Here is a 23,978-nt window from a genome sequence, read left to right as displayed (position 1 = left end):
TTGTATAAACGTCAAGTAACTTCGAAAGCCTTTTTTTGTAGATTTTATATTATATTGATATTCTAGGTAAGATAATCAGTCGAACATAAATACTTTTTTTCTTTTTGAGATCTGAACGAAGTTAGACTACTGTGTCCAGACCCAATTACGTACCAAGTGAGTCTAGATGTCACAATTTATTTACTTTTCACAGACAACTAGTTAAAGAAATGGCCTGAAATTGCTAGTATTACTCGGCTCTTTAACAAGTTTCACTGTTGGAATAAGAGAAGGATTTTGTTCATCTCTAGATAATAGGTTCTTCAGCGACAGGTAATTGTAGTTTTCAATTAAGGGATTAGTTAATGTGGTCACTTGTTTAAACCTTCCAAAATGCACGCTGTCACTAAGAAATAAAAAAAAAAAATCAAGGTGAAAAGGCAACTCCATTTTCATGTTTTAGGTCATTTGCTGTTTTACAATAGGAGTGAATTTTGATTTGTATTAATGATTTTCTCCAGTGTTTTATTCAAGCTGGCTAGACTGCTGCTTTTAAAGTTTCTGCCCAGTATTATATTTATAACTTTGGTGTCGAAAATTTGCCATCCATTATTTAGTAAATGATTTATGAGAAATGGGTGCAAGTACCATTTAATCTACGAAATGTTTGCCATATCTAAAATTCACCGAATGCTTATTGTATAATGATTTGCTATACAATTTTTTATAAGTGCTGATTAAACATACAATGTTTATTTTATTCCTTAAAATGCCCAGGCATCTTTTATTAGCCTGCCTTTTTTTTAATTTCAGTGTAAGTAATTGACCACCTCGGTACTTTGCATAGTGGTTCGTGGTGAGGTTAAAAGACTTTTAACTGCTGGTGTGGTGAGTTTTATACCATTTGTATCTTAGTGATCGTATCATAGTCCTTTGGAAAAGTAGATTCTTGTGATCTTATCATAGTCCTTTGGAAAAGTAGATTCTTTGTGAATATGTTTTCTTTGAGCCCATTAAAAGTTGTACAGTAGATATATAATATGGTAAAATCCATTCTAGATATTTCACTATTTTAGTTGAACATGGCAATAATGTTGACAGACAGATATGTAGATAATGCTTTGCTAAATGCGAATGTTTTAACATATAAAGGTTTTGTTTTTTCATAAGTGTAATTCGACTGGCAGTATTTAAAAATTGATGAAGTCAACACTTTCCCCCTCTTGCATTAAGATAAATACATGTGGCTGGTCCTAATCTGCCCTTAAATGGAAGACTGCAGTATCTGCAAAAATACAAAACTGAGAAAAATGGTATTTACTCTCTTGCCATACTATTGATTTTGCAGATACTGCAAATGGGCCCCCCTAAATACTCGTGGAAAGCATTGAAGAATCATTCTGAAACTGCAGTAACATGCATATTAGGGTTTCACAAGCCCAATAGGTGGCATATCACAATTCCGAAAATTTTGCAGATAATGCGATTTTCCATTTTAGGGCAGTAATGTTCTTTTTAAATTCGAAGACATAGCTATAAAATACTTTCAGTGAATGGGGAAAGTAGCCACTTCTTTGAGAAACTTTGCAATCTCTCTCTCCATTCCAATGGAAGATAAATTTATCCTATCTTTAATTCATGGTAGTCACATTTTGTACATTGTCTGAACTGTTCTCTTTCATAGATTGTTCTTTCATACAGTTACCATTACTGTAAGTAGAATTTTAATTTATTTTTGTAGCACATGCATCATGGTTTATGTCAGTTTTGTTGAGATTACAACTACCAGTACACTTAATATTGCAATGCTTAAAGTAAATATATTTAAATGCAAATTCTTTCTTAGATTAATAATACATCTGAGACACCAACAGCTTATCTTAGACTGAAATGAATAGGGTTTAGTATACTGGTTTTCCAGTCTTTTGATATTTTGGTTTTCAGGATTGTCTTTTAGAGGTTGCTGTCTTAAGTTTACATCTTGACTTATGTAACTGCTGCATGCTTCTTATTCTTTATATTTTGTATGATATCGTCTTTTACTGCCTCTTCACATATTGCATATAGAGCTTAGTGATCTGCTTGGTGTATCAGTATTTTTTTCATAGCTGGAACCTGCAATGGTATACTAAGGTGATGGCTGGGTGGGAGCTCCTCTTTTGAAGCTTGTAAAAGGGTGCTGCTTCATGACGCTGGCCTTGTTTTTATCCTCCTTGGCTTAACATGTGCTGTCGACATTATGTTGCAAATATTTAGTCCTCCAGCAACTCATCTGCCTTTTCAGGTCTGTCACTTACATGCTTTCAGCACTGGAATGGCAGCTCAAATGTTGGCTGGGAGACAGTGGAGCCAAAAATGTTCTTGAGATCAACCATCTTGGGTTTCCCATCTGCATCAAGTTCCACATTGAGAATGGAGGCAGACAGAGGTTGATGGCATTCATGATCAGGGTGTCCACAGATAAACAACCAAAAGCAAATGCAATCACTCTCCATATGCCTCTGTTTTCAACAATAAAACTGTCTGATTCCGATGAGCAAACATACAGTTCTGCCTCCACAACATTACAGATGAATAAAGAAGGCAGACTATGTACTAGAGTTGATCCCAGATGCCCTTATCCCCCAGACTCCACATTGGCACAGTGCTCAGGGTGGATCATATGCAAGGACCTCATGCATTCCTGATAACCAATCTCTCCCTGCCCCGACCTGCCTGCACCCAACAGGCCTTCAATCCCATCCACAAACTTTCATACTCTTCTGGGAGAACAATAGCCTAATTGGCAATAAAAAGTCATTCGGCATACAGCCAAAACGGATGCAAAAAACAAACCTGGCACAGTTTAAGCATGCCACCACATCAGTATATAGTAGTGGGCCCCCTAACCCCATCTGATGGTGCTCGATGCATATTTATGGTTAAAGAACACTGAATTCGGTGGCCAGAAACAATATCTGTGTTGTCTTTAGTGCCTCTATGCCCCTAGAATAAACATATGCATCAGTGTTAAAACATATGTATACTTATTCCATTAGTATCATGGATTGTTACTCGGCACTATATTTCTTGTTCCCTTTATTTAAGGGCCCATCCTCACGTGGAGTAAATGCCAGACAGGTAACCACTGTCACCAAATCATATTCAAGTTTGCCATTTTGAACTTTGTGGGGGCAGCCACAAGTGTGGTGATTTCATACTTAGGGAAAGCATAAAAATGCTGCTGCTGAACTTCATCTTACCAGCAACTCTTCACTGCCTAGTCTGCTGCGTGGGTAACACAGCAGGTTGCCCTAGTACTGGCCAATAATTGGGGGGAATTGCTGGTCTGGTAACCATACCACAGAAGTGAGGAATACTGTATGCACTTAGCAGGCAGTACCCGTTGGGCACTTACCCCTTGTATGGATGGGGCCATCAACTTGTGAAAAATTGCCCTGGCACTCTTTAAGTGTGTGTGGATGCTTTAAAGTTGAGACTTTCACTGCTACTTCGAAATGTCAGGCTCCTATGCCTAATTGGCTTTAACCAGAAAGCTATTCAAAGCTTTGAAGTTTGGTAAATAAATTACTGAACTTTTTTGTTTATTACGTATGCTCTTATGAGGGAAGTTAATATTTTGTCCCATTTATTTGCCTCTCGAACAATTGTAATTTTTTCATTTAAAGTAGCATTCCATTGTTGCTGACATTTTCTTTGCTGTACTCATAATTCAAATTTTCTTTGTCATCCAAACATGCCACAAGCAGGTGTTCAGCATCTGTTATCATAATTTTTTTTTCTATTTCTGTAAGACTGTGGATTCATTCTCCAGCCAGGTTCTATCCTTAAATTAAAAATTATTAGTTTTTCTGAACTTGAAAATTTCAACTCCAATAAGATTAGCCTTTTGTTGAAATTCAATAATCACACAAAGGAGAGAGAAGTGATGATCTTCTCTCCACAATGCAAGGAGGGAAAGTGCCTGGACAGCATGGGTAGGGTGGGGTTATTCTCCCATTCGACTCCTATCACCGCCATGGCATCCCTTTGTTTCCAAGGTCAATGGTTAGTTCATGCATGCAAGCTGAGAATTCCATCTGAAAGGCAATGGTTTGTATCCCCATAGTAATAATTTAGTATTTTTATTATTCATTTCTCTTATTTTCAAATACAAACAATTTAATGTAAAGAAAGTTGCTTTGCAAGTTGCATTTTAGGCTGGTTTGAGTTACCGGTAGCCCATTTTTAGTTAAGAAAAACTGCTGTACACAAGAATTTTGTCGCTTTCAAATCAGAGTGAATTGAAAAATAATGCAGAATTAAAGTATGGATATGTATTTCAAATATTAAATACAATTTTCTAGACAATAATAAAACCTACTTCTGATAATAATATAACAGAGAAATTCACTAGGTTATTATTATATGAGAATAGATGCTTTGCTATAAGACAAGCAATGGAGTAAGAAACTGCCTTAATGTAGAAAAACATAGGCACATGGAAAAAATCACATATACATACCTCTTTAAAGAAGCAATATCACATGTCCAACATTCAAGAAGAAAAACTCTACACTGTAAACTATAGTCCTGTAGGTGTATTTTGTTAGATACAACAGAGACATTTACAAGTTATTTCAAGTTACATATTAAACTAATAACTTCTTATGTGAAGAAAGTTTAAATCAAATATACAAACATTTTATCGTACAATCTATCACACTTATATTCTTGTTTACATTTACAGAGAAAAATATAAGGTAGGGCAACATGAAACTAACTTAAAGACCTTAATTTCAAATATGCCTAACTGAAATGCTAAAATAAAAAAAAACCAATGGTTTGTGATAAAATTAAGAAAAAATCATTCAGGGACCTCCCACACTGAGAACATAAAAAAATGCAGTAACTATGTACAAGCATTCATAATTTTATACACTGGGACCTCTGTAAATTTTGAAGCAATGTGTAGTATGACATTACCCATCCATCACATAGCCAGTAATAAACTATCTATCAGCATAAGCAAATACTACTAAAATCACATGTACTACTCTTTAGTGTTATACAGTAATATCAAGAAATTTAGTATTTTGATTAAACAAGATAATTATGATTAAATACAATAATCACATATATTACAAATCTTGATACAAAACACAAATTGCCTCTAGTTTCTGTTTCAGTATTTCATGTTTAAGCTTAATGAAAAGCATGACTCATCAACTTATAAGTCTGAAATGTTTTTATCGATGTGAAAAAACCCCACTTTTCTATTCCCTCATTAACTGACAAAACTTGGTAACTTGATATTTTTTTTTTAAATATCAAACAGGAGATCCCATAAGGGTAACTTCTGGCTAGCACTGTGCTGTAATTCTCTCAACATGACCAGCTTATGTTGTTGCTACATTATCTCTTGGCAGAACTACTTTCGCTGCCGAACTTCAGTTTCATTGCTGTGGTCTGCATTATTCTTCCTGAAGAGACAAGATTATTACAGTTAATATCAATTAAAATGTCATTCTCAATTATTGATTCAGAGCACTAGCTGACCTTTTCTCATGTATCTGGATACACATTTTCCAACAACTGTTCACCCCTGGCGAATCTACATGAGACCTACACAAAAGCATGGCTTGAGCATATTTTCAAGGACTATACAGAACTTCTTAGGCATTCCAGTCATATTAACATAGTTCTCTGCAGCTATCATGGTAACACAAATTAATTAATTTGTACTACCACAGCTTTCAACCAAGAATAGAAAACTTCATAGTGCTCCATATTTTTAGCCTGGTTTGACTGCACATGAGAAGAGGAGAACACAGACAGGGCACAGATGAATACCTGGACCACATAGAAATTTATGCAGAAAATATACAAGACAGAAGAATAGAAAGAACATTTCAACCTGAACCTTAAGGTGGAAAATCTGATTTAAAAATTAATGATAATAATACGCAAAAAATTCAAGGATAAAGCTGAAGCATATGTTGGAAAGCAATTAGCTTTAAAAATGAGTGCTAGTAGATGAGCACTTGTGACAGTGAAAAGTTGAAAATCATGTATGGAGAGTGTGCACAGTCATTTACTGGATTCTGATACGGCTGAACAGGATTCACATCAAATTGTCAGGTATGTGTAAGGAAAAGGGATGGCCTGTAGCTCCTGATATCAACAAAAAATAAAAAAAATATCAAGGTAACTGACACCTTCCTTACTACTTCCCTTAGTTAAAGATTGCATGGTTTATTATCCTTACTACTTCCCTTGATTAAAGATTGCATGATTTATTATCATTATTACTTCCCTTAGTTTAAGATTTCATGATTTATTATCCTTACTACTTCCCTTATTTAAAGATTGTATGATTTATTAATTTTTTCTGTTCAAAACAGAAATTTCTTGCTAAACAGGTACTTAAAACAAAGAATAGAAAGCTTCAAAGAGGTACATATTTTTAACCTGTTTTGAGTGCACAAAAACATTGAGAACAGGGTTCAGATGAAGACCTGGACGAGAAGGAAGCTTATGCAGAAAATAAACAAAACAAATGAAGTGGTCGATACCAGATGGGGAGACCTTCCTTGAGTGGGGAAGGCCCTTCTCTAAGGCAATAACTTTCAACTTCTTTATTCCCTCTTTGTGGACTCAGACAACAACCAACAAAAGAGGTTAGAAAAAGGTCCTCCAAGTTATGAAAAAAGGGTTTACAAAGTACAGTAAACCCCCCAAATTTGTGATCTCAGGATTCACGGATTCACATATTCACGGATTTCTCTGTGGAACATATCTATTCATCACTTGTGGAAAATTTTACCATTCACGGTATTTTTCACTGAGAAATATTCACTAATTAGTGTATTTTCATGACTAAATGCACTTTTTGTGATAACTATTAAAATACTCAGGTAATGCTCGAGTTACCATAATTCACCTTACGATAATTCGATTTTGTAATGGGGTAAGCAATTAATACAGATAGACAATATTATTTTTAAAATATTTTTAAATTTTACGCGGGCGCAGGAGCAGCATAATCAGGCAGCGAGAGACCAAATTACAATAGACCAACTTCTTTTCCTCCATCTCTTTATCCCATCTTCTAGCTAAAAAAGTAAAAGAGAATGTTAAAAGTATTGTCAGTAACGTTATACTCTTGCGTAAATGTGTACAGCCATAAACAACTGACTGAGAAACTGTTGTTTTGCTTATAACTGAATCAGATAACGACAGCCATTTACCTGGTATTTCAACCATCGTATAAGTAAAATATCTAGAGATTCACTTACACTAACTAGAAGCAAGAATAGCGCTCTGGACTGAATTAGATACAGCAAAATAAACACCGCATAAACGATTTCCAAATGAAAACATAACTATGACTGCAATTTATAATGCAAAAGCAATATAAGAATATATACAATATTACTGGATACAGTGAATTTAGGCATAACATTTTAAAAGATGCATATTCATTATGTTGATGTTTGTATAATACAATATGCGAATATACAGTACATTATAATGTAAGCTACACTACCATATTTGTATACAATGTACCATATTGTAGGCTGAGCTAATTCTTGTTATTCAATTTCTCTTTGCACTGAATTATCGTAAGTCATTTTGCATGAACCTCCAGAATTAGCCGATATTAACAATTACTATACTGTGTATGTATAGAGTATATACTTCATAGTGTAGGCTAGGCTACCATATATGTATACATGGTACCGAATACCCTAGTGTAGGCTAGGCTATGTTCGAGATACGGTTTGGTATTTCTTACGTTTTTTCCAACAAATGATGGTTTTTTTTGGAACTTAGCCCATCGTAAGTAGGATAATACCTGTATAAGCATTTTTAGTTTGTTTTGTATCTTTGTTTTGTATCTGAACTATCAAAATAGGCAGTTTTAAGTGTTTTTAGAAGGGTTCTAAGTTTAGCTATTCGCTGGGGGGGTGTGGTATGCATCCCCCGTGAATACGGGGGGTTTACTGTAAAGATAATCACCTTAAAGATTTTAAAAAACGTTTCTAGTTCATAAATTTTTAAAAATTACAAAATAGTAGTACCGTGACTACTTAGCAAGCAAGCAGCTGTTCTCTGATCTCCTTAACAGTCGATACCTTTCAATTTAGAAATTACAAAGAGATGAGACCAGAACAGTGGAAATAAAATGTATTGCAGTAACACACACACACACACACAAAAAATGGATGCATTACCGTGCAAATAGTAGAGCTAATAAGACTGCTGGAGTATGCCTTTAACTACAGTAGTACTCCTTTAACAAGTACTTCCATTGTAACATATATTACTGGTAACCGCACACTAGTTACCTTGCTTAACTGCTTAAACACTAGCTTTGTTTGCTAGACTGTTCAAGCACTAATTGTTTGCTTAATCACACTGGTAATGGTAAAAGTAGCAAGTTTAAAAATCTCATAAAACAAAATCACTTACTGTTCATTAATATCATCCAAATCAGACTGGGCCAAGTTGGGCTTGATGCGACGCTTCTCATAGATGAAAATAATGGCACACAGAATGGTTACTTCGGCTACAATACCCAAGAAGGGCCACAAAGCAGCGTAAATGTCTGAAAAATGAAATAATAAAATAACTCGAGCAGTATAAATATCTGAAAAGGAAAAAATTAACTGGTAAGAATTAACAATGAAAATATCTCCATGAATTAAGATAACATTATTCACAGAAAAACGAAATGCCTAAACTCTTGTTTGAAACTGTCTAATCCTGTGTTTAACTTCTCTACTGGAAAATCAGATATGACACACCCTTATTTATATGTGAATTGTGAGTAGGAACATGCTTTGGAACAAGGAATGGATTTTCAAACTTGCACAAATCAAATACTGTATAACCAAAACTACTACTGGATGTTACAAAATTCAAAAACTTCTCAAAATTGAATGCTTTAACCAAACTCAAATTCATCTCATCACACTGACTTGATACAAAATTCTGCAACAGAACTGAGATCACACTGACTCAAAAACTATTTAGTTTTCACGGGTATTTGTTCAAATGGTCTAATAACGCACACCTGCATTATATGTATATGCAAAAGTTACCACCACTTTAGCTTTAAACAAAACTTCAAAAATATAAAACAAACAGATGGTTTCAATAAAATATCATTTGCTTTACCTTTGACTCTAACTTCAGTAGTTGTGTTTAGATGAAGTGAGTACTGTGAAATTAGGCACACATAATTGCCATAATCACTCTTGAGTATAGGCTGGATCAACAGGATGGCATTTGACACATTGTATGTGTTTGCAGAGAAGACTAATCTTGTGTTGTTTTCTTCTGGCTGCAAAGGCTCTCCATCTGTGGACATAAAACAAAATAACTGAAATATGATATATGCCTAAGAATGAGAATCTCACACCCCTAATAAATCAAAATAATTTTGCAGCTACTTTTTCAAACATGCCATCTTTTGCCCCTCAGGTACTATCCATGAACTAATTAAAAGTGTAATGCAAACTGCATCTGAATGTAAAACTCTTGGAAGAGTGAATAAATGATTAAAAATAAACTTGATAATAATTCATCATACTGAAGTGACCATACTAGATTCATGTTATCCTCGTACATAAATGATGAAACAATCAGCTATCCCTATCAGAGGTTTTCTGAAAAAACTTTGGCGCATACAAATACTACTTCCATCATTGGTAACTTACTTTAAAAATGCATACTTATCATATGCAGGTAATAAAGTTACAGTACTAATGAAATATCATGAGAATCTTCTAACCTTTCAACCACTGCACATTAGGGTGAGGGTTTCCTTCCACCAGACAAGATAGTTTAAGCTTGTCATTCTCCAAAACTGTGGTAGATTTAGGGAGGTGTTTATGAAGCTGTAGATCTGGAAAGAAAAAAATTTTTAAAAGTGTTTGCAATGATATTTTATAAATGTTTCAAAGACTGTGAGAACTGCAATTCATGCAATTACAATACAACTCTCTATAATTGACATAACTGTACATTCAGGACATCCAAAACTGATACCTCTATCACTTTAAAAAATACAGTAATTTTGGCACATAAATACAGCACAAACAAGAGATGAAAAAAAAGTTTTTAATATTTAGATTCAGTACAGCCCACCAAATGCTGAAAGCAGTACAAATGCCATGCAATTTCAAAGAAATCTGGCAAAGCACCAATACTGCATGTTACGAAAACATCGACAGTAAAATACAAGCAGCCCACACTTTACTGAGCCTATTGCAAAATCTGAAGTGTAAGCTTCCTGTAATGTTAAGAAAACCAGCATAAAGAGCATCATTATTGCACATCATCCAGTAATCTGATCCTTTCTACAATACTGAGACCATTTCTTTAGCTTAATGTATAGGTCAAACAATACAATAAAGTGGAAAACAAAACCTCTTTTTGGAGGTACCAAGTCTTGTAAACATTGTAGCAAATGTTTACAGCTATTCACTTGACATTCTTTCAATGACTATTGGTATATCAGCTGGAAAAATATGTTTTTATATCACAAAAATGTCTTCATACTTACTCATTAATAATATATATACCTATACTGCCTCCTGCAATGTTTCCAGGTTCACTAGGTTTCTGTCTGACAAATAAAAGATACTCTTATTGAGCATGTGGCCTGAGAATCCTCAGGATCTTGGCCAATAATCTACTTTTCTGTGTGGACTGCATGTCAGGCAGCACAATTCATGGGGCTGGGCATTCATACCTGTTCTGGTTATGCCATCTCAATTCTCTACTACAGCTAATAGGACTATGTTCTCTGAGACTTGCTTCTTCATTTAGCCCATGATAGAAACACTCTGGAGTTATTGCTCCTCAAGTTCCTGTTTTAGATACATGTCCTCCAATACTACAATCACCTAGAATGCCAATGCAAGTATGCTTGGCATAATTAAGACTTCAAATATAAACAGATTAGACACTAAAAAAATACAGCACTAACAAAGCACAACAGTCAAGGTCCAAACATACAAAAAAATTAATGTAACAAATCACTATTATACTAAATAAGTACACTAAATTAAAAATCAGTGCATTAACCAACATATGTAAAAGAAAGAAAAAAACACCAAAGTTACAGGAAGCAACAGTCGATACACTTAGCACAAAAAATACAATTAAATTATCCTACTTGGGATAACAAAGTAGAACACTAATGTTAGGACGGAAAGCCCAGAAAAACATATAAGGTTCATACACTGTACCAAAAAATTCCCATTTGTGATAAAAGTAACCATGATCCTAGTTCAAAAAATCCCAATCTCAAAATACCTAAGTGATTGTGCTGACTAATTAACAACCCATTAGCAAGGGCGTCACAAAAAATGACCTATAAAACCTTCAACAAACCATTAACAATGTTGCATGTCCAGAGTGAGGTGGCTGAATAAAATATATCTAGGGTCCACAGAGCACATGCTCAGTATTCATAGAGAAATATACCTGCATATTTGATACATGGGGTTGTGATGAAACAAAAACTGAGTATAGGCATAATATATTTCCTCCTACCTCCATAATAAAAAATGTAAGAAAATTGAAAAAATGTCTTTAGTCACACACTTAAGTGTAGCTTTGCTTGATAACCAAATATTGGAATGGAATATCAAAATTTAGGCCAAAGGTCAAGCACTGGGACCTATGTAATCATTCAGTGCTAAACAGGAAACACAGTAAAAATGTTTTAAAGGTGTAACAGGAGGAAAACCTCACAGTTGTACTATGAGACAAAATTGTCAGGAGAGGGTGGAAAGTAAGATGAAAGAAACAGAAGATGAATGGAGATAGAGTACAAGGAATGACAGGGGTTGCAGCTAGGGGGGAAAAAGGGGCACTGCAAAGAACCGTCAGTAATGCCTACAATACACTGCATGAGGTGCACTGATGGCACTACCCCTCTAAGGCGGATAACAAAAAAATGCCCTACCACATTTTGCTATCACTCCACAAATAAAATGAGTTTGCACCACTAATGTCAAATAAAGATAGCGGACTGTCACAGTGTTTTATACAGATATGAAGTTAAAAACAGGAACTGTGATGAGTTATGCCAGTCTTTATGAATTGAACAGATTAGCTTTACTGGGTAGTGATCAATTAAAAACAAAAAACAAAAGGCGGCTTTAAAAGTCACTTGCTGGTACAGCATATTTTATGGGCTCACTACCAAAACGGTTCCATTAATCCCAGATTAAGAGAATTCTACTGTACATAAATAAATCAGGTACTGTACAACTTATAAAGAAAAATATCTTTCTAAATATGAAAACTTCCAGAGAAATCTCCAGTAATATCAATATCATTTATTCAACTTCGATAGTATGAATGTGTGTCCTGTCTACTACTTACCAACAAGATAGAAATACTTTTCTTCTTCACCAGGTCCTTTGATCAAGCAGCTAAATTCTCCCAAGTCACTCTCTGATTGAGAAGTTATGTTCAGTGTGGAGTTATTGTATATTTGGTAGTGGTCATTTGGTTCAATTTCTGTTCCATTCTTCTTCCTGAAATAAAAACAAAGGTTATTACTCACAGTCCACAAATTATTCTTCTAGACATGTTAGTGAATATTAAAAAGAATGCCAAGTTGTCATTTCTTTTGTGTTCATTCTTTAAAAATCACAATTATTTCAGGCAGAAACACTGTGCAATGCCTTATATGGCTATTGCAATACCTAACTGGTACACATAAACAATGACAAAAGCAAAACCAATGCAATAAAACTCACCAAATGGTTTCAACATTTGTAGCATTATAGTCACATGTGAGTAAGAGAGAGTGGTCCTTTTTGAACAGCCTTGTATTTTCTGTTTCAGTTGGTGAACCTGAAATGGACAAAACTATTTATAAGAACATTCCTGGCTATCCCTACAGCATACTGTACCTGACAAATATTTCCCTTGTCTTTCCTGTATGGAATTGATATTTTGGTCATTATTTTTATTGAAAGATTGAAAAATTTGCTCTTTTTCCTAAAACAAAAATCTAAAGAGCAAAAATGTTTTTGTAACGTAAAACCCCACATTTCTCCCAAGTCTTCAACTGCTGGTAAGAAAGTTGCTAGACCATCCAAACTTCAACTGATAATTGGGTACTATTGTGACCACTTTAGTTAATGACAAAGCTCCCTTTAACTTACTACTTGAATTACTATTCTGTTCTGAAGATAATAAACTTGCAGTCACAGATGAGTAATTTCCCAAGGAAATCACGAGATTGGCTTCCATACGTGATCTAATTTTTTTTTTTTTACTACTTTAACAATTTTTTTCTTACATAAAGACTCCCAACTGTTCCAAATGGATGATATCCTTAACCTATAAGTTCCATACACTGAGTAGCCTGGTATGTGCAGAACAAAGTTCACAATTTGAAAGTGATTAAAGTATCAATTTTAATTTTAGCTGGTGAAGGTGAGCCTTAATCTTTGCTGAACTTTAAATGACTTACTGGTCACTTAATCAAGAATACACTTTCCTCTCTAAAGAGACTATGAGCAATAATACCTCTGAAGAAGCCAAATTAAAAAATATTCGCAAGTGATGAGGATTTCTAAACCTGGATAAATCCTCACAAGAGATACTTTTTTACAGTTCCTTCTTGTATACTGATGACCAATACTATAACAGGAAAACTAAAGGAATGTGTGCTTCTTTAAGTATGACACAGCTATCATACAATTCCTTTTCAGAAAGTGTGGCTTAAAGAAGCTTGATGATTTGTTATTATGATTCATACCTACATCTCAAGATATGACAATTTGCAAAGACTTTCAATGTGACTTGGCTCCAATACTAATGTGCTGTGAGCAATTCACAATAATGGTGTCAACAGCAAATCATCATTCCTTGGAAGTGACTCTATACAGCTGTGGATTCCATTAAGTATTGCAAAATTAAGTATTGTAATGCACTAGTTACTTGATCTTAACACAAAAGGTGCTAATGGGAGTTCCCTGCTGATGTAGGGTTATGACCCCTGCTGATGTAGGGTTATGACCTCACCTGATTCCAATGACTATCCTTGTCATTGGAATCTTAGAAGTGTAACCCACTGACCTTTGCAGCAAAGCAAATACCTCTTCAGCAACCACTGTTTCACCTAAATAAGCAATATGGTCACCAAACCAGCTTCAGTACCACAGCCAACAATGAATCCTAAACATGTTAGGAGAATCCTAATCAATACTGCAGACAGGAATATGAATACAATTTTGATCTTGCTAATTTAGTTCTTATAAGCCAATAGGTCAAATTGCAGGTCTGGCAGAGAAGTTGGTTCCACAATATTTCTATCACATACCAGCAAGAAGAAACTTGTATGTCTTCATATGGGTAAGACTCTAGCCCACTGTCCAGGTAATACAGATGCCTGACTGATGGAGTTTGTGGCAGTTATATAAACTTTTTAACTCATAATTAACATTTAATTACACAAGGAGTTCTAATTACAGACTTGGGCACACTAGGGACCAGTCCTGTAACTAAATAGAGTAATCTGTCATCTTCAATGATGTCACTTGTACAGGAAGCATAAGAATCCATAACTACAAGCTCAGGCAGAGACACAATTGCTGGCAAACACTGTTAGGATGTTGGATTATTAGACCAGCAGAAATCTCAAAAATACTTAATGAACAGTTGAGTTTTGCCAAAGTATCTGATGGATACCTTCCATGTGTCTTTAAATGGCAACACAAGATTCATCAAATATGCAGAGTAATTTTATAAGACATGCCAGTACTGCTGTTGGTTACCCTGATTCTTCCTGCACTGGTTGTTAGTCAGTGACTGTACACAGCTTTGTGAAAGGTAAATCACACTGACGCCACTAGAGGACAACACATTCTTTGCCCTCATTCAAATTATCCATGGTTATCTCTACAATGACTGTCCAAGTCTACATAGTATCTGTCGCTATCTGAAGGACACTGGCATTACTATCCTTAGATCTTCCCACACTATGCCACCCATCCCACAGTACAGTGCTAAGCATGCAGTTACTGCCAATGGTCTTGCCTTTCTTTCTGAGTTCAGTAGCATAGAGTTTTCAACAAGTGTTTTCCTTTCACAGTCTAATATTTCTCTGAGTTTATTTTTTACTTCTGTATTTCTTTGTCAATATTGGGCTCACTGAGGCTTTGTAGCATCCTGTTTTTCCAACAAGGGTGGTAGCTTGGCTATTAATAACTACAATAACTAAACATCAGATGGAGATGATCAATACTGATGATATCAGCCATTATCATCATTGGTACGTCATACCTTAGCATCATCCACTGGGTCATGTCATTTATACTAGAGAAGTGGAAAAGTATTACCTGTTATACAGTACTCAAGTTATAAACAGAGAGCTAAAATGCCTTGAAACAATTCTTGCATTTACATCCAAAAGGAGTAACAGTATTAATATAACTGACATCCACATACAACTGACATCCACATACTGTACACAATTTAAAACAATGTCACACAAAATAACTCATGCAAAAAAAAAAAAGTATATAAGGTAGAAACAGAATGATGATTTGAAACTCACAAAGCCTGACAAACCACTTGTTATAAAATTATTATCAACACAGTGATTATATAATTTAATTTGGATATCCAATTCAAACTCATACAGACAATTTTATATTTGGGTAAAAGAAGGTACTGTATTTGAAAAAAATACATTTCTGTAATTTTCATAACTTATAAAACTATGTGCAAGCTAATAACTGAACTTTTAAAAATAAGATATGGATAATTTACACTGAAGCTTCGTGCTATGTGGCTAAATAACTATCCAATGCACACAATGTACAATTAGCAACAATTACATATACAATACTGAACACTATTTTCTTGCAAAAGTTCATTTTTCAAAACCAAGTTCTCTACTTACTACTCTAAGTACAACAAAAAAACTTCATCTACTTTGCATTCTTAAAACTGGAGAAGATTGTTTTATGTATAATAATACTTAAGCAGCCACATATGAACAACATTTACGCAGTCTGAATAAAAAATACATTACTTCTTGAACATATGAAAGACACTTGGCATGTCGCAAGTTTTATTTAAAACTTCAAAAAAAGTGTTCGTAAAACTGATTAAAGAGGCACATAATTTTTTTTTTTTTTATAATTCACACAATTGTTGATTACAGAAGACAGACAGTTATGTATATGGGTACTGCTGTATTGGCCAAATGAATATACACTGTAGGTATACTTGAAGCAAAGTCACTTAATTGTAGTGAATTATGACAGGTGTCAGCACAGCCATTCCAAACCTGTACACTGTTGTCCATTAGAACAATTCAGCTCCTTAACAAGCACTTGGTGAGCATTAACATTCATATATTCCAAATGGACTGATGGCTTTTGAGGTAATGTTCTACATTATGTAACACTAAGTAACTTACTCCAAAACTGATTCTTTGTTAACTCTAATTACTGAGCTCTAAGAAACTTCTGTCTTAAAGAAAAGACTTAACGATGTCACTGGTAAATTTGGCCACAAGTCAGTCACTGACATAATACACTCTATGGAAATAAAACAATATCCCTAAGGCTCTAAAGTAAAGATTTCTACAAATACTGCATTTTATTGCTTCACGGGGCAGTCTCCAAAAAGACAATATACCGTCATTTCTTTCAAGAATACTAGCAAACTTACCAGCAATTTTTCTTTTAAACTTACCAAGGGTATATCCCACAAGAAACTATATACTAACTGGCTATCATACAGGTGTTACTGTACCCACATGAAACTATATACTAACTGGCTATCATACAGGTGTTACTGTATATATATCTTTAAAATCTACCTAGCACTACTTTCCAACTCAAATTATGCTAGCCTTAAATATCTACAGTACAGTTCAAGTAACGCTTTACATACAGTACAATGGACATTTGAACCAGCTAATTATATTTAACCAAAACTTATACAAGCTCTGTAATCTCTCCAACTAAACTGTCAGCAAGAAAATATGCCAGAATCTATCCCTTACCACTTATGACAAACACAGAATGAGAATGTGTTGTGATTGGGGAACACCTGTACTCTCCTGCATGAAAAGTGTGAGCTCTGGCCACTTTCAACTGACTTACTTTATAGCCCTGTGGTCCTGGTCCTTCAATCATTGTATATCTGACAGCAATGAAGACACTTTATGTCAGCTCATGAAAATATAGCACTCACTAATTATTTATAGTACAGGTATACCAGAACAACTCTCTCCACAAGGGAGGACTAGTAATGTCATGTAACTCATTTCTTCAATTCAAATTGACTTGAACTATCTACAGTTAATTTTTCTGGTCATCAAATAACATCAATATTGTACATTTACAATGTACTGAATATAGGTTTATTTCAAATACTTCTTACCCAGCCTCGCCAGGTATAATAGCTCTTCCATTAATCGTCCACTGAAGATATTCAGACATATCTATGGTACAAGTTATCACAAATTTCTCCCCTGCCGCAACAAAATGATGACCAGAATATTCAGAAGACCTACCGATTGATGAAGAACCTGATGAGCCACCAACACTGCCACCAGCTCCTGAAACACAAAATGAAACATATGAAAATTGATATGGAAAAAATTACACTGCTTGATATAAAATATTCAGATAATGAAACAATGAATGACTGTACAAAATTTACATAAAAAATATAAAAAGATATGAATATATAATACAACAAGAAATAAGCAGGTTAATGAATAGTTATGTACTGTACAATTAAAGCACATTATGCAGTACCTGATATGCCTCTACTGCATATATATATATTTTTTAAATAAAACTTCATGAGATGGTGCTCAATCTTTACAGATGAAATAATTATGGTGATAGATTTACATATTTTCTAACTAAAGAAGATAACAGAACTCTACATCACAACTTACATAAAAATTTCACCAGTTTATAAATGATAAGTCAAAATAAAGTGTACCTTGCTTCTTTTTTCTAAACATGTGAAATTCAAGCCTGAAGTGTGCTAGACATAAAAAAAATGTACTGGGTACACCGTACAATACAACAATCATACAAAACATTCATAGCTACTACGTATAAAGCTAATTTACACATTTCCTGTGTTTCAAATCTGCTCTTTTTCAGAACGGGCATGCTAGGTGTAATAAATGACAAATATGAGGGGATAAAATAGCAGGTCCTGATCCTAGGGATGTTAGGTACCATCCCAAGGCTTTGACAACAATATATATGGAGGTCAGATGAGAGGGGCTGGCTCCAGGCAGGACAATATGAAGTGTAATCATAAGATTCATTAACCATACTCTACTATTGTTGGACAGAGAAAAAAATATATATTAACATATTAAAAGGTTATTAATTTGCTATTAAGCATCCAAAGAATAAACAAAATCAAATCAGATTTGCAAGTAATTCATTTAAATATTTAAATATTTACCTACACGTTAAATATTTATTTAAATGGATCATTCGTAAACCTGGCTTTATTTCTACCCACATGGGTCGTCTACTCTTTAGAAGCTTAATGGCAACTTAATAACCTTTTAGTTAGTTTCTATATACTGTATTCTTTTCTATCTAATAATAACAGGGGATGGTTAATTAATTTTATGATTAAACATGCTATTGTCCTGCCTAGAGCCAGGCCCCTTATCCGTTGTCAAAGCCTTGAGACGGTACATAACATCCCCCCTCAAATTTCTGTCATTTTTGGATGGTGTGGGTTCATTAGTAATAAAGAAGTTTTGGTCATAGTTTCAAAGTGCATTAATGTCATCATAAAAACTACTGCAATATAATCCTTTTGTCAATAAATAGCCAATCTACAAAATATAGACATAGAAGCTGCCCATAAAATATTTTTCCATACTATATTAATCAAACAAATATTGTTTTTATAACTGTCTGTACATGTGAATTTATGTACAGTATTAATATAAAGTACATACTATACTGTATTTAGAAAAATACTACACACAACATCAAAGATGAGTGAATGATATTAAATAATCACCCAAAAATGATATATAAAATGAAAGCTTTCTATAAAGTCCTAAAAAATGGAATTACATCATAACACATCCTAGAATAGTACTACAATTTTTATAAACAAAAAATAAATAAAATGTGAGAATTAGAGCTCTGAATAACAGAGGTTCATAAATACATAATAAGAAATACTGGCAGTCAACGGTTTACGGCAGGGGTTATGTCCCCAGCAGTGCGCCATAAGCTGAAAATTGCTGTGACCCAAAGCATCAAAATTATGATGGGAACAAATAGCATTTACAGCGCCTTTAATGGCACCATAAATCCAGTCATGGCACCGAAAAATTGGGGTTAATAGCGCTGTGAGGCAAGCGCCGAAGTCCGGAATGACATAACCTGAACCTGACGTAATCCGGGGACTGCCTGTAATGCCTTTCTAAAGTGTACCATCTATGGATCAAATCATTAAAACTATTGCAAGTGGGGTTGTGTTTCCTGATACACAACACCTAGGTGGGAGGAATATCTCCTAATTCACCTAGGCTACTCCCTCTGTTTGACACTTTATTCTTGATACTACGAGTGGGTGGGTATCACAGTATACACTGTCATCATCACTGTATATACAGCATCCCCTCAACTGTTTGCACTAACAAGTCGAACAGGGTGTAAATGCATCCAAAATGCACTCTTAGGCTACAGTACCTCTAAACTACCCAAATGCCTAGCCTATACATAGATACACAAACTTAAGTCTATGGAATTCAAAGAAATATGAATTACTCATGATATATTTTTTTTTAAATATGTCTGTACTAAACACAAAACAACCAGAAACACTAGCAAGCAAAATCTATCTTTCAAGAACTTCATCACTTTAGTCTAGCTATCTTAGGTACTATACTGTGTATACTATGGTGTGTGTGAACATGTAAGGAGCAGAATGCAGTGTGTAATCAGAAAAAAGTAAAACTGCATAATATTCCTGTCAGTAGCCGACTGCATTTACCATTTTTTTGTTTTATGTATGTTTATATCTAGTTTATGTTTAAGATATTTACCATTCCTTTTTATGTTTTTAAGTTCATCCCCAAGGGGCTGGCAGTAAATACAGTGCCTATTTTGCACAAAAACTGGTAGTTACCAAACTAGAGGAGAGCAGTAGTAGTCTGCAATTTTACCAAAAATATAAAAATCTGTTTACCAGTAATGGTAAATAGTGGTGGTGCACAATGTAAATGCTTGACAGACCCCTGGTTTTAGGTACAACCAATCAGCAGAGGACAGGCTTATTGGGCCAAATAATGTACAAACAATGCTCAGTAAGTTCGTCTGGCTGGGCAGAGATATTTACTGTACACCTATCCTGTTTGATCAAGCGCTTAAGAGTCACTTGCAACTTTCCAGAAGCCTTGTACAAATGTGTGAAAAGTGGGCTTCCAGACCCACAGGCCATTAACAAACTGTCAACTAATAGGTATGGAAACTAGCTGTCGGGGAAGTAGGCTACAGTACAGTAAGGAGAGTCAGTTTAATGATGTGGACAGAATGCCAATACAGCATAGCCTATGGAACTGCTGTTAAGGAACAAGTCTAGTAAATAACATGGGAAATTAATTTAACATGTACTAGGCCAAATAACTTGAGATATCATAGCATTTGTCTATGAAGGTTCTTACCAGGCAACAATGCCTCATATGAGAGATTAGGCTGGCTACTCTGGTTGGTAATTTTTTTTCTTGGGTTGTTTATCGTTTCGTTGGCCGGGCTGTGTAACACCTTCTGCCTGGGCCACAACAATCCGCCAAGGTAAGTAGTTCTGTGACCCGACCCTGCTTGCAACCCCACATGCCCCGATACCTGACCCAGTCTTTCCCAGATCGCTAAGATGCCGTCCGCGCCGCATCCTGCACATTTGCAATTTGCCACCGCCAATCCGGTGATGATACTGGATTTAGCAGTTTTATGCAATGATGAGAGGTCATTGCTTGTGTTTTTGATGATAAGTGGCCTTTTGGATGATTTCAGTGATGTTTGTGGCCAGTGCAAAGAAAGCACCAGCTGTCACAGCCCAAAAGAGAAGAATCGAGCTGCCCAAATTCTGCGATGATTACGATTTCGAGTAAGGTAAATGCGGTTTTTTCAATTTATGGTTATACTTTTTACTGGCTTTATGGGGGGGTCCGGAGGGGCAAAGGCCCCCCACCCAGGTCAGGGCATGCCATCCTATGAGAGGTTAGGTAGGTCAGATCTGGTTAGGTCAGGACCTGGCATAATAGGAAAGGTTAGGTTTATTTATGTTAACTGGCTTTCTGGGGGGGTCCAGAGGGGGCAAAGACCTCCCGCCCAATTCAGGGCACGCAGCCCTACGTTAGGTTAGGAAGGTAACATCTGGTTAGGTCAGGACCTGGCACTATAGGAAAGGTTAGGTCTGTTTATGTTATAGAAATGATGGTAAACATTAGCTTCCATCCCGGCGCCATCTTGTTTGTATTTGTCCTCGTTTTCTAGTTGGAACCTACTGCCATCTGGTGGTGGGTTTCGACTAGAAAACTGGCAGACGATAGCCTTGGCCAACTAAACTGTAGGCACTCCTTTTCCTTAAATACCATAACCCATCTTATAAGCACTGTGCTTAGTAAGTAAGTAAGTACATCTTAGTTTAACCAGACCACTGAGCTGATTAACAGCTCTCCTAGGGCTGGCCTGAAGGATTAGATTGTTTTGTTTTACGTGGCTAAGAACCAACTGGTTACCTAGCAACGGGACCTACAGCTTATTGTGGAATCCAAACCAAATTACAACACGAAATGAATTTCTATCACCAGAAATAAATTCCTCTAATTCTTCATTGGCCGGTTGAAGAGTCGAACGCTGGGCCAACAGCTTGCTAGCCGAGAGCTCTACCCACCACTCCAATGAAGAACACTGTGCTTAGCACATGCCCCATGAGAAAGAATGTTAAAACATAAACTAAAGGCTGTAAATATCTCAGTAGTATTAAGTTTTCTAAAAATTTCATTAAGATTTTTGTATTAGCATATAACGGAGACTTAAAAACCCCCAATATTGAGTTGTGATAAGCTACTGAAGTAAAACAATACTGTTTAGCCTACTCTTCTTAAGGCTGGGGAGCACAGGTTGGTGACTAGCACTACCCTGGATAGCCTAGTCTATTTCTCCCACGGACTGCCCTCGATAGTCTATTTCTCCCACTACCTTTTATGCAAATTTGTTGTGGGCAATTTTGCCACTGCTGTTGGTACTACAGACATGTTCCAACAACAATTTTGGCACTGTTGCTGATACTACAGGCAGGTTCCAAAGTGTGATTGGATACTGTTACGACAAAGGGTAGTCTACAAGAAGGGGAGGATGCATAAATGGATGGGCGAGACTACTGTAGTTGGCCCCTCAAAGGGTTTAAACGAGTTATCCCGTCGCCAGTCTCGCTGCTGTATTAGGCAGTATAGGGTAGGCAATTCACGATACTCCTGATGCAAGCTACCGTTGGCTAATTAACCTAAGGACGTACTAGATTACTAGCCTAAAACACTTTAATAGGAGCCTCACCTGAAAATAAATTTGAACATCATCGAACTAAGTTAAGCTAAATACCTCGGGATCTAACCTTGAACAGGCTACGCAATGCTCTATACATGAGTTGACAATAACAGAAGTCCAACCAAATCATGAATCGGATGGCTAAGATTACGCTACAACGTTATGAAATTAATATATACCACTTACCTATGGATAAGCCTATAAGGCTTGAGAATAAAATTAGTATCTGCAGCTTCATTTCTAAAAAAAATGAGATAATCCTTATCGTTTCTTCGTTGCTTCCTCTAAAATCCGATCACAGCGATCTTGGTCACTACGGTGCGGACTGCTTTTCTCTTGGACCCTTATCCTGGATGTCTAACATACAGTGTTACCAGATGGGTAGGTATGTAGACAGATCTTATTAATTGCTCTTATTTTGTAAATAGTTTCATAAATAGTTGGTATTAATATACGTGCTATATGCAATAATACTCAAAAGTGTCATACTTCTCTCTTTTTCATTTCATACATCTCGTTTTGATTATCTCTATTGTTTACGAGAGTTATGTTCGCTCCACAACGAAACTTGGTAATCATGTTTTCTGCCATTATCACTGTTACCAACTCCTCGAAAACAAAAAACCTTCAGCAACAGAATCAGCTGTTGCTTCTTGTACTGCAATTCACGGAATCATGATTCCAATGCCCAATGCGTCAATTTTATATCATTCTTTATTTTCATTGTATATATATATAATGCGTCATATTTTATATCATTCTTTATTTTCATTATATATATATATATATATATATATATATATATATAATGATAACTTGTAGAAATGTGATGTTTCGCTATGTATTTTCAGTATTGTAATTCCCTGCTCATGTTTTGAGAATACGAGAAACAAATTTTGGTTTAATTTTTAAAGAGGAATGAACAGTTGTAACTGCAGCGTGTAACCTAAAATTCAATACCTATTACACCTTCCTCTCAGTAAGGTATTTGCCCCAGAAGCAAAATTGTGTTAGCGCAGTACCAACTGGATCAGACGCAAAAAAAAAGGCTTATCAAGACTTACTAGAAATAGGCTTAAAATACATTACAAGCATTCCATCAAAACAAAATGAGGGGACCTGAACTGCAGCCTATTTTCACTGAGAAGCAAATGCACCAGTTAGTGATAGTAACAATGTTTATAAACTTCTTTTCATGTAAAAGTGCCACTGTCTTTTATGTCTAGGAAGGGATAAAGACTGGACATTCATTTCACTACTTATGAATAGTAGCACCTTTACCGCAAAACAGGATGTTAACCCTATGTACGTCACCCCAAATAACTTGGCTCATCATATAGAAGTCCAACAGTCGGAAGATCTGTGAAAACCTTCCAGCAGTGAAATGATCTAACAAGAGCAATACCTGACCTCCGA

At 35.4% G+C, this 23,978-nt stretch overlaps 2 protein-coding genes across 3 annotated transcripts in view; one reads left to right on the top strand and one right to left on the bottom strand.

The window, feature by feature from the left end:
- ND-B17 (NADH dehydrogenase (ubiquinone) B17 subunit) overlaps positions 1 to 23,978 on the top strand; it is a 285,419-nt gene that overhangs the window by 192,624 nt on the left and 68,817 nt on the right. The window lies entirely within an intron of this gene.
- Positions 4,281 to 23,166, bottom strand: LOC136854083 (basigin-like). Of its 2 annotated transcripts, XM_067130227.1 has the most exons (9): positions 22,749 to 22,923; positions 17,395 to 17,572; positions 17,015 to 17,154; positions 12,744 to 12,840; positions 12,364 to 12,518; positions 9,758 to 9,871; positions 9,142 to 9,324; positions 8,434 to 8,569; positions 4,281 to 5,441 (listed from the first exon to the last, which is right to left on the bottom strand). In XM_067130227.1, the coding sequence occupies exons 1-9, from the start codon at positions 22,798 to 22,800 to the stop codon at positions 5,390 to 5,392; spliced, it is 1,107 nt and encodes a 368-aa protein (XP_066986328.1). In that variant the 5' UTR covers positions 22,801 to 22,923; the 3' UTR covers positions 4,281 to 5,389. The 2 variants fall into 2 exon arrangements, with proteins under 2 accessions (XP_066986328.1, XP_066986330.1); XM_067130229.1 differs by lacking the exon at positions 17,015 to 17,154 and having other exon boundaries at positions 17,528 to 17,572; positions 22,749 to 23,166.

Source organism: Macrobrachium rosenbergii, chromosome 28 (genome assembly GCF_040412425.1).
Source record: "Macrobrachium rosenbergii isolate ZJJX-2024 chromosome 28, ASM4041242v1, whole genome shotgun sequence".
Taxonomy (NCBI): Eukaryota; Metazoa; Arthropoda; class Malacostraca; order Decapoda; family Palaemonidae; genus Macrobrachium; species Macrobrachium rosenbergii.
This window is presented reverse-complemented; position numbering and strand designations above follow the sequence as displayed.